This window comes from Triturus cristatus, chromosome 3_1, assembly GCF_964204655.1.
Source record: "Triturus cristatus chromosome 3_1, aTriCri1.1, whole genome shotgun sequence".
Lineage (NCBI taxonomy): Eukaryota > Metazoa > Chordata > Amphibia > Caudata > Salamandridae > Triturus > Triturus cristatus.
In genome coordinates this window covers 829,828,868-829,841,361 of record NC_140583.1, presented here as the reverse complement: position 1 = coordinate 829,841,361, position 12,494 = coordinate 829,828,868, and the positions used below count along the sequence as shown (strand labels likewise).

The window sequence follows — 12,494 nt, the reverse complement described above, 5'->3', positions numbered from 1 at the left end:
ACTCTGATTTGAGGCAGTGAATATCACGGCTGCTTTTGGAGACTAAGCGCGATAGATATATATATATATATATATATATATATATATATATATATATATATATATATATATATTATTTTTTTTCACTTAAAAAACCATAGGTTTCACACACGTTATAGTTAGGAATTAGCATTTAAAAAACCTTGCAAATCCACTTAAAAAACAATAAGTTTCACACATGTTATAGTTAGCTGGACATTTCCCTCGTAAAAAACCAATGAAATTATAGTTAGTGCAGGCAACTATAACTCACGCGACCGCAATCCTCTGCTGATGACGTCAGATATTACATCACTGATTACATATGTGTCTTTCTGAAAAATAAATATTTGTAATATATGTATAGCTAAAGATTAATGGAAGAAGACATGGGTAAATAGGTGTCTAAATACAGTGATGTAATATCTGACGTCATCAGCAGAGGATTGCGGTCGCGTGAGTTATAGTTGCCTGCACTAACTATAACGGGGGAATTTCATTGGTTTTTTACGAGGGAAATGTCCAGCTAACTATAACATGTGTGAAACCTATGGTTTTTTAAGTGAATTTGCAAGGTTTTTTAAATGCTAATTCCTAACTATAACGTGTGTGAAACCTATGGTTTTTTAAGTGAATTTGTACGGTTTTTTAAATGCTAAGTTATGTATTTATTAATATATTTTTTTTCAGGTTTTTCAACGTGCGTGCACCGTGCGCGCGCTGTGGGCACTCGGTGCGCTTTGCGCACCGAGCACCCACAATGCGTTGTGCGTGCCGTGCGCGCACCCCGCGCTTATTCGTCAAAAAAATAAATGTTTTTTTCACCCTTGGGGGTCCTTCAGTGACCCCCTGATAAAGGCTAGGGGGTCAGGAACTGTCCACCCTGCCCCCTTTTCACGTTCTCCACCTTTGTTTTTCACTGCCTCAGACTGCGAGAGACAAAATGGTGACCTGATTTCGACCGATTCGAATGTTTACTGACATCCAACAACCAATCAGAATTGCGCTCGCGCATATATGTACTTTTAACTGAAATTTTCTCTGGAACTACTGAACAGATTGACTCCAGATATTCAAAAGGCACATCCCTGACCTGAGGACTACCTCTCTGCCAAATTTCAAGTAATTCTGTTCAGCCGTTCGGGCTGTACCTTGGACTAAAGGTCCCTATGGAAAAATGCATGGGGAAAATGCGTTTTGGGACCCCCCTTTTTTCTCGGCCCCCGCTTGACTAATCACCCCGAGACTTTCAGGGTAGGAGCGGAGCGGAGCGCCCCACCTATTTTGAAAAATTTGCGAGGATTCGTCAACCGGCGCCAAAGTTATTCAAAATAGAATTTTCAGATTTCCTATGGAAACACGGTCCTAACTATAACTATCTACTGGCGACCGCCAGTAGATAATATATATTTAATGTTAAAAAAGGTAATCATCTAGCAGTATCTTCTTGGCTTGATATCAGGATCTCATTCTCAGCATAGATGTTTGGGTTTTAAAAATGAACTAACACAAGTTGCTAAATACATAATTAATAACTTTGTTATTGTATAGAAGGGCAATATTATGAATTTTCACTCCAGATATTGTTCTGCCCCTTAACATATGTCTATGTGCCATTAATTTGGCACACAGTTCTCATCTTTTCCCAAACACTTTATTTAATAAGAAAGGGAGCATATTCAGCATTTTAGTGTGACTATTGCTTGTGCATACGTAAACCTTTCTAGATTCCTCCGCAGGTCGGTGGGTAGGTTGGATGATGTTGAATATTCTTTCAAGCACTTTTCTAAAGCGATGGACGTGTACTTTTCTTTTTTTTTTGAGTTTTAAAGAACTATGTTTAATAAACCATGTTTCAAAATGCATTAATATGAGTGACCACAGATGTGTCTTATTTTCCAGGTCAGCCACCATCCTCCCATTTCTGCGTGTCACTGTGATTCAAAGAATTTTGTGTTCTGGCAAGGTATTTATGTTGATTCTGAATAATTTGTTTTGAGTCATCTGATCCTACTGTACATTTAAGTCTAAATATCTGAAAGAGACACGTTAGTGATAGATTCCTTACCTTAGAATAATCCCCAGGCGTCAGACTGGATCGGGAAAGTTTTGCTAGCAGTACCCCTGCGTGTCAGTAGGTGGCGTCGTGCGGCTCTGCATCCGTCGCTGGCGTCGTAAGCGCCGAGATAACGTCACGGAGACTACTTAGGCGCCACCCATGCGTGCTGATGTCAGTTCTTTCTTTTTCCGCGCCAGCAAGCGCAGATCCGGTTAGAGCACGTACCTTAGTCACTTTTTGACTACCCTTTTTGAGACTTTTTGTCTCCTGTTCTCCTTGGTGCACGTAGGGATGCCTGGATTTAAGTCTTGTGGGGCCTGCCGTCGCAGTATGTCGGTGGCGGACCCGACGATGTTTGCCTCTACTGCCTGGAGACGGACCAAGACTCCCGGTCCTGTCGGGCCATGACCCCGAAGGCCTTGAGGGAGCGGCGCCGGCAGCTGCTGGAGGTCCGGCACTCCTCCCAGCGCCGTTCAGGTCCAGGGACCATTCTCGGTAATGCTCGCGGGGCCGCAGTCGTTGCTCCTCAGGCTCTAAGTCTTCGCCCTCGGATTTGGGTAAGAGACGACACAAAAAGAAGTCGAAGAAGCGAGTTCGCTTTCCGATGTCCCCCGTTGGTCCTCGGATGCGGACGAGGGGGACAGGGGTTCTGCCCCCGCGGATCCTTTGGAGCCTGGGAGTCCAGCGGCTTACCCACCTTACCCGGGTCCGTCAGCGACTCCAGAACAGGTGCAATAATTTCTTGCTACCATGGACCGCTTCTTTAGGCCTCGGGCTCCCGCCGGTGTGCATTCGGGCCCCGCGGTCCCGTGTCTGGATCCTGTTGCGCCGCCGGTGGATCCAGCTTCGGCGCCACAAAATCCTGCGCCCTTGGCTCTGGCCCCGGCGCCACTAGGTCCAGCGCTGCCAGCTCTGGCCCCAGCACCACCCTCGGCTCCGCCCCCGTCACCGCAGTGGGTGCCCTTCGTCCCGCCCTTGCCCAGGTTCCAGGACCATTTTGTTCTGGCCTGGGATCCGCACTGGGATGAGCCGGCACCGTTCACCGCCCCAGTTCTGCTGCCGGGGTCTGTTCTCCATGTGACAGAGGTGGAGGACGACTAGGAGGGGTCTGAGGACCCTCTTGCCCGTCAGTGTGACTCCGAGCAGGATTGGGTGGACGACTTGGAGGACGCCGGCGACCTGGACGTCTCCTCTGACCCGGGGTTTGCCTCTCCCCCGCCTACCATGGAGGAGGGCCTCCTACACGATGGTGCTCCGTCGGACAGCTGAGGTTCTAAACCTTGATCTCCCTACAGTGGCCCTTAAAACTAATCTCCTCACTGAGGTGCTCCAGATGGCGTCCACTTCATCAGAACCTCTGCTCTCATTTAACGACGCCCACACTGACGTCTTGTTAGGCACTTGGTCGCGGCTAGCCAGCCACAGGGGCCCCTGTGGATAAGAATGTCGCCATGCGTCACCACCCGGCGCCTGGTGACCCTGCTTTTCTGACCACTAATCCTACAGCTGAGAGCCTGGTTATCCAAGCCTCGACGTCACAGAGTGCCTTTCCCATGGCTCCGCCTGATAAGGACTCTTAAGAAGCTGGAACAGTTCGGTAAGCGGTTGTTCTCTTCGGCCAGCTTGGGGCTGCGGTCAGTGAACACCGCCTGCTCATTGGGCCTCTATTCCCATGCGGTGTGGGATACGGTTGCACAGGTGTCACCTCAGTGCCCTGAGGAGACCCACGCTGTGCTGTCCTAAGTGGTTGCTGAGGGTAAGGATGCGGCTAAGTTCGCCATTCGGTGTGGTTTGGACACCACACACTCACTGGGTAGGGCGATTTCTACGACTGTGGTGCTTCGTCGCCACGCCTGGTTGAGATCTACTGGTTCTCGCCAGATGTCCAAAGCTCGCTCATGGACATGCCATTTGATGGATCTCGCCTGCTTGGCGATCAGGCCGACAGTGCACTGGAGCGTTTTAAGGACTTGTGGGCCACGGCCAAGTCCTTGGGTCTTTCAGCGAAGAGCCCGGCCACTCCTGGTTTTCATTCCTTTCGTGGCCACAGCAGAGGCGCCCAGGCACTATCCTTCAGCAAACCTGTGCAGAACCAGCCTCAGCGCGGACGCGGCTTCTGCAGGGGCGGGTCTGGGAATCAGCATGGGGGTCAGTCCACCTCCGCCCCCGCTGCTTCTACCTCCAAACCTTCCTAATCCGAGCTTTGTGGAGCACCCCACGCCGGTGGGTGGCAGAATCCACCACCACCTCCCCCACTGGTGCGATATCACATCGGACAAGTGGGTGTTGCAGATCATCTGCAGGGGTTATTCCCTTCCCTTTCAGTCCTCCCCTCCAGCCATGCCACCTCGGTGCCACCTCATGTTGGGGGATCACTTGGTACTTCTCCAGCAGGAAGTCACAGCCTTCTTGGCCAAGGGGGCCATCGAGTGAGTTCCTGGGCCGGAAGTAGGGAGTGGTTGTTATTCCCACTACTTTGTGGTCCCCAAGAAGGACAAAGGGGGCCTGTGCCCCATCTTGGACCTCCGAAACGTCAATCGCTTCCTCCGGAAGGAGAAGTTCAAAATGCTAACTCTGGCTCAGGTCCTGGCTGCCCTTGACCCTGGAGACTGGATGGTAGCGTTGGACTTGCAGGATGCATATTTTCACATCCCCGTCCTGCCGGCCCACTGGCATTACCTGTGGTTCACGGTAGGCCAGGAGCATTTTCAGTTTGCCGTGCTCCCCTTCGGCCTTACCAGCGCCCCTCGGGTGTTCGCGAAGGTGATGGCGGTGGTCGCAGCTCACCTGCACAGGTCGGGGGTCTCAGTCTTCCCTTACCTCGACGACTGGTTGTTGAAGGCGGGCTCGCCCCAGGCAGTCGTCAAGCACCTTCAGACTACGGCCGACCTCCTGCATTTGCTGGGGTTCTCCATCAACGTGCCGAAGTCGCACCTGAGTCCCTCTCTGAAGCTCCCCTTCATCAGAGCGGTTCTGGATTCAACGCTGTTTCGGGTTTATCCTCCCGAGCAGCGAGTCTGGGATATTCAGGCTATGATTCCGATCTTTAAGCCTCTGTCCGGGTTTCAGTCAGGATGACCCTCCGGCTTCTGGGCCTGATGGCCTCCTGCATCTTGCTAGTGCGACATGCCAGATAGCATATGCGGGCTCTGCAGTGGGACCTGAAGTTCCACTGGGCGCAGCATCAGGGCAACCTGTCCGATCATGTCCAGATCTCGGAGGGCACTGCACGAAAATTGCAGTGGTGGCTCACGAATCGCGATTGGGTCAATGGCAGCTCCCTCTCCCTTCCCCAACCGGAGCACACAGTGGTGACGGATGCGTCCCTCCTGGGATGGAGAGGCCACTTGGGAGAGGCGGAGATCAGAGGATTCTGGTCTCCGGCGGAGTCCCGGCTCCATATCAACCTTTTGGAGCTTCGGGCGATCCGACTTGCACTGAAGGCATTCCTTCCCTCTGTCCGGGGAAGTGTAGTGCAGGTGCTCACGGACAACACCACCGCCATGTGGCATTGCAATAAACAGGGCTGGATGGGGTCCTGGACCCTATGTCAGGAGGCTCTGCACCTCTAGACATGGCTGGAACATCAAAGCATTACCTTGGTGGTTCAACACCTGGCAGGTTCTCTGAATGTCAGGGCGGACGAACTCAGCTGCCGGTGCTTGATGGATCACGAATGGCGTCTGAACTCGGTCGTGGTGCAAGGTCTCTTTCAGCAGTGGGGAGAGCCTTGGTTAGATCTATTCACCACCGTAGAGAACGCGCAATGTCATCAGTTCTGCGCATTGGAATTTCCAAGGCTGCACTCGCTAGGCGACGCTTTTCGTCGCGAGTGGAGTTGCGGTCTGTTGTACGCCTTTCCGCCTAGACCACTTCTGCCCAGAGTGCTGAAGAAGATTCGGCGCGACCGGGCCCGAGTCATCCTTGTGGCTCCGGATTGGGCAAGAAGATACTGGTATCCCGAGCTACTTAGCTTGGCGATCGATCTCCCGATCCGTCTGCATCTTCGGGAGGATCTTCTGTCGCAGCAGCAGGGGATGGTCCTCCACCCAACACTGTCCAGCCTCCACCTCCATGCGTGGAGATTGAGCGGCGACAGTTGACAGCTTTCGATCTTCCTCCCCAAGTCTGTGATGTCATTCTGGCAGCCAGGCGTCCCTCCACTAAAACGGTATACGCCTGCCGGTGGAACAAGTTTGTGGCATGGTGCACAGCTAAGGCTGTGGATCCCCTTTCTGCCCCTCTTTCCGAAGTCCTTCTGTTCCTTCTTTCTTTGGCCCAGCAGGGCTCTGCTCCGGGCACTATCAAAGGTTATCTTTCGGCCATCTCCACCTTTCTCAGGCTTCCAGATCAGCCTTCATTCTTTAAGTCCCCGGTTGTTAACCGTTTCCTGAAAGGCATTACACACACATTTCCTCCCGTGCCATTTATAATGCCTCAGTGGGACTTAAATCTTGTCTTGACCTATATGATGTGCACTCCTTTTGAGCCCCTTCATAACTGTCCTTTACGTCTTCTCACTCTCAAGACGGCTTTCCTGGTAGCTATAACCTCTGCCAGAAGAGTGAGTGAGCTCCAGGCTCTTTCTTCCAAACCTCCTTTCCTTTCTGTTCATCTGGACAAGGTGGTGTTAAGGACCCGTCCTTCTTTTTTGCCAAAGGTTGTCACGCCCTTCGTCATCGGGCAGACCATCACTTTGCCCACCTTGTTTCCGCCTCCGCATCCTTCAAGGGAGGAGGAGAGGCTCCACCGTCTGGACCCAAAATATTCGCTCACGTTCTATCTGAAACGTACACAGCAGTTCCGGGTGGATGACCAGCTCTTTGTTGGCTACGTGGGCGCCAAGAAAGGTCGGGCCGTGCACAAACAAACCATCTCGCGGTGGGTCATTCAGTGCATCAAAGCATGTTACTCCTTGGCTAAGAAGGAGCCTCCTGTGGGGCTGCGTGCCCATTCCACCAGGGCAACTGCAGCCACTACTGCCTTGGGACGTGGCGTTCCCTTGCAGGTTATTTGTCAGGCAGCTACATGGGCCTCGTTGCATACATTTACCAAGCATTACTGCCTTGACAGTCAAGTCCGGAGAGACGGCTTCATTGGCCGTTCTGTTCTCCGTGACTTTCTGGTGTAATCTGTTCGCAGACCCACCACCGGGGTTGGTATTTCTGGGGTATCTATTCTAAGGTAAGGAATCTAACACTAACTTGTCTCTTTCAGATGCACAAGTTACTACTTGGTGTAACGTTATATATGTAAGAGACATTATTTAGTGATAGATTCCTTACCGCCCCACTCATCCTCCCCGTTCTGCGAACTGATTTCTAGGGTTAAGGTCATCTCTTTCAGGGCCCTAGTTTCTTGGCACCAGTGGTCAGTTTCTTGCATGGCTCTGCGTTCCTGGCGCGGAAAGCCATGTACAGAACTGACGTCAGCGCGCATGGGTGGCGCCTAAGTAGTCTCCGTGACGTCATCTCGGTGCTTACGACGCCAGCGACGGACACGGAGCTGCACAACGCCACCTACTGACGCGCAGGTGTGCTGCTAGAAAAACTTTCCGGATCCAGTCTGACGCCTGGGGATTATTCTAAGGTAAGGAATCTATCACTAACTAATGTCTCTTACAGATATATCATTACACAAGTAGTAACTTGTGCTTTAATGTACTCATTTTAATGTCTCTAAGACACATGCTCAGCCTATGATCTGTTGATATTGGGTTTGTTGTGTTGTATAACTACCGGTCAAATTATTGCTCCTTATTGATGTTCCATAGGGCATAAATACATAAGATGAAATTGGGTAGTAAAAGCTTTCTGGAAATACAAGACCGTATGTCATTAGGATGTACTTGTGGTTTCTAGTATTAATGATAAAATTAGGAGAGAGTATCATAACATACACCATAATAGTGACAAAGAAGTCTCATACAATATTATCAACATTGATTGTGATTCAAAAGGATGATATACATGAGCCCACAGCTTACCTTTTAGAAGTGATCTGTACAGTTTCACTACATATTTCACAGTTCTGTTTCTGTCTTCAATTCAAAACCAGTGAAAACATTTACAACCTTGTCAGGGTATATGAAGGAGGTAGTAATTGTTTGAAAAGCTGTAGAAGTCAGAAGCAGTTCTGCATGCACGGCACATAGTCACATCCCATCCCTTGGGTAACATCCAGTTTATCTTCCATTCTATAATAATTTATATTACTTTCTACCGAAAGTGGCTCACATCTTTCACAAATGTTTCTCTTGCTGTTATTGTCAATCCATATATCTCCTTTCCAGCTCTGGCAACTTTATGTTCGAGGCATATGAGCTGCAGATCGTATACTTGTGCATAGATCGCCATCTGGTGTTGGGCTCGGATGTTTGCACTTTGTTTTTGTCTTGGAAGAAGTCTTTGTAGTCAGGAGGTAGGTGACTCCTCCCTAGGACGATAGTGTTGCATGGGCATCGACTCCATCCTTAGATTGTTTTCTTCCGCCATCGGGTTTGGATGTACATTGCTGCGCTCTGGGTTCAAATCGTTTTCGAATCCCCCTTCGACGCACAATCCTCTCCACTTAACGGTATTGCTTCGATCGTGTTTCCCTTTTCGACGCGCATCTTTAAAACAAACTTCTCGACCTCCATCTTCGACGCTGGCTGTTGGGCCTTTCCGCACCGACCATGCCTACAGTCAATGGAAAGGACTCCTTTAAAAAAAATGCCCCGGGTGTGGTGCTAAGTTCCCACACACAGACTTGCACCAGGTATGCAATCTCTGCCTCTCCCTGGAGCATGAAGAGGAAAACTGCAAGACCTGTGCATCGTTCAGGTCACAGAAAACCATCCGTGATCGTCGGGCTCGACGTCACGAAATGTCTCGCGGAACCAGCTCGATTCCGGACATCTTCGGTGCAGGTCCCAACCTCAAGCCAGGACAATCGGGTGATGAGGAATATGTCTACGTCTCTGAGGCTAACGACTCTGACACCGAACAGGAGACAGTCACCCCGGCTCAGCGGTCCGTGAGTACCAAAACCCTCTCCCAAAAAACAAACCGAAGTCCCCGGTAACACCCTCTCCCTCCATGTCGGGTCAACACCGGCAACATGTTTCAGACGCCCCGCCCTTGGGCCTGGCTATGAAACCGGCTCCGGAAAGTCCTCATCGGCACCGATGCAAGACTCTTCGTCGACGCCAAAGACAGCCTCAACGCCGAAGCCCTCGTTGTCGAAGCATACTGAGGACGAACACTCGGACCCAAAGAAATCTTCGGAACCAAAAAAGGCTTCTGAATTTCGTTGCGCGCCCTTCATCGCAAAATGCGATGCAGTGCGCGCTACGAAATTCGTTTTATTTATTTTATTGTTTACTTACCTGCAATTATCCATATTCCGGTTTTTAGAACCCCCCACCCTGCCCCTCCCCCACCCCGCCTTCCCGCCCCACGGAACTCCCTCCACAGGCCGCGGCTGGGATATGGACCTCCCAACAAATACAGTTCCACATAAACTACTTGGAATTTTTAGCAATCTTCCTAGCATTAAAATCTTTTCAACTCCACCTCCTAGGCAAAGCTGTCCTGGTCCGTACAGACAACATGACAGCAATGTACTACATACAGAAACGGGGGAACACACTCGGCAGCTTTCACACCTAGCTGAAAGCATATGGAGATGGGCCATTCTGCAAAAAATATATCTCCTTGCAGAACACCTCCCAGGGGTACACAATCAGATCGCAGATCTGCTCAGTCGTCAAACACAACAGATCCACGAATGGGACCTTCATCCTCAAGTTCCTCTTCCATTCTTTCACATTTGGGGCCACCCAGCAATAGATCTGTTCGCTACACACCAAAACGCAAAAGGCCCAACCTTCGCATCCAGGTATCCACACCCATTGTCCAAAGGCAATGCGCTATGGATAAACTGGTCAGACAAATTTGCATACGCTTTTCCGCCTCTCCCACTCATTCAGTTAGTGGTTCGGAAACTCAAACAGCATTCCCTCACAATGATCCTGGTTGCTCCAACATGGGCCCCACAACCATGATTCACAACTCTATTGGAACTATCAGTAGTTCCTCATCAAAAGCTACGCCTCTCACCCAAGCTTCTCACTCAGAACCATGGAGAGGTAAGACATCCAGATCCCAATCAACTCAACCTTGCGATCCGGCACATGAGGTCTTAGAGTTTAGCTACCTCAATCTCCCGCCAGACTGTATGAACATCATTAAAGAAGCTAGACGTCCTACCACCAGAGCATGCTATGCAGCAAAATGGAAAAGGTTTGTCATTTATTGCACAAAAACAAAGTCACTCCACTAGATGCTTCTATTCAGAACATTATCTGCTACCTCTTGCATCTACAACAATGCAACCTAGCATATACATCTATTAAGCTACATCTAGGTCCCATAGCAGCCTACCTCCAAAACAGACAATACTTGTCTTTGTTTCGAGTGCCTGCTATCAAAGCTTTTATGGAAGGACCTAAAAGAATAATTCCACCCAGAGGTCCGCCCTCTCCAGTGTGGAACCTAAACGTGGTCCTTACCAGACTCATGGGTCCCCCTTTTGAACCTCTCCACAAATACGAACTACAGTTTCTCACTTGGAAAGTAGCTTTTCTGGTCGCTATCACATCTCTCAGAAGAGTTAGTGAACTCCAGGCATTAACCATACAAGAACCGTTTTTACAAATCCATCATAACAAAGTGGTTCTTAGGACTAACCCTAAATTTTTACCCAAAGTCGTATCTGCCTTCCATCTCAATCAGCCTGTTGAACTGCCAGTGTTTTTCCCTCAACCAGACTCAGTGGCAGAACGAGCTCTTCACACGTTAGACGTTAAAAGAGCAATACTTTACTATATTGAAAGGACAAAATCCTTTAAAAAGACCAAACAACTCTTTCAGGCACATGCTTCAAACATGCCATTTGCGATTCCTTATTAGCGAAAAATAATGATTCGCTAATAAGGAAGCGCAAATGCCTATGCATGAAGGAATCGCTGAGAAAATAGCAGTTCCTACAAATTCCTTAATTGCGACTCACAAATTGCGAGTCGCAATTAAGGAATGGCTCCCCATTCATTCCTATGGGCCTACAGGTCCATAGGAATGAATGGGTGATTGCATGTGCAATTTGCGAGTAGCAATAGGTACTCGCAAATTGCGCATGCAATTTCAAGGGTGCAAGGGTGTCAAAATGACACCCTGTTGCACCCCTGAAATAGTGATGTGCACCCATGTTGCGCACACACATGCCCCAAAGGCATGTGTGCGCGCAACATGAAACTTTTTGCAAATTACCATCAAGTTCAACTTATGGTAATTTGCACCCCCTATTAGCGAAATCGCTATTCTAAAGTGGTTCTTGCATTGCATTTAAGGAACCGCAAATTGCGATTCCTTAAATGCAATTGCAATTTGATTAATCGCAAATAATTGCGAATCCTCAAATTGCGAGTGCTTTGAACCTTGATGCATTGTAAATGCCCTTTTTGCGGGCGCAAACAGCCGATTTTTGCGAATCGCACTGTTTGCGCTCGCAAAAATGGTTGATGTATGTGCCTGTTTGTGGCTTTCTCCCCACCTCATAAAGGCAATCCCATCTCAAAAACAGGAATTGCAAGGTGGATTGTTAAATGCATCTAGATATGCTATATCAAAGCCAAACACACATTAACCATTCCCCCTAGAGCTCATTCCACACGCAAACTAGGGGCGTCTATGGCATTTTTAGGGAACATTCCCTTAGATGACATCTGCAAAGCAGCAACTTGGGCTACACCACACACCTTCAACAAAACACTATTGTGTAGATGTACAAGCAAAACAACAAGCTAGTGTGGGCCAGGTTGTATTAAGAACACTTGTTCAAACCACTGCAACAGATACAGGTAGCCACCGCTGAGGAGGTAACTGCTGTATAGTCTATGCACAAGTATACGATCTGCAGTTCATATGCTTCGAACGGAAAATGCTACTTACCAGTGTGCATCTGTTCTTGGCATGTAGAGCTGCAGATTCGTATATATGCCCACCCACCTCCCCGGATACCTCTATCTGTTCCAGCAATATCTTACTTAGATACATTACACATGGACATCTCTTTCTACTTCTTACTACTCCATCGTAACCCTTCATGGCAAAAACAATCTAAGGATGGAGTCGATGCCCATACACACTATCGTCCTAGGGAGGAGTCACCTACCTTGTGACTACAAAGACTTCTTCCAAGTCAAAAACAAAGTGCAAACATCCGAGCCCAACACCAAATGGCGATCTATGCACAAGTATACAAATCTGCAGTTCTACATGCCAAGAACAGATGCATACTGGTAAGTAGCATTTTCCTTTCAGTACAATGCACTTTTTTAAACCATGATTTTTACCTTACAATTTGCAGCAGCTGA

The 12,494-nt window shown here is 49.0% G+C and overlaps 1 protein-coding gene across 4 annotated transcripts in view; it reads left to right on the top strand.

Moving 5' to 3' along the window:
• OSBPL6 (oxysterol binding protein like 6) overlaps positions 1 to 12,494 on the top strand; it is a 690,319-nt gene that overhangs the window by 554,921 nt on the left and 122,904 nt on the right. For all 4 annotated transcript variants that reach the window (XM_085645216.1, XM_085645218.1, XM_085645217.1 and 1 more), the window contains one exon: positions 1,921 to 1,984. In XM_085645216.1, the coding sequence (XP_085501342.1) occupies positions 1,921 to 1,984 (64 nt within the window). The remainder of the gene's footprint in view (positions 1 to 1,920; positions 1,985 to 12,494) is intronic.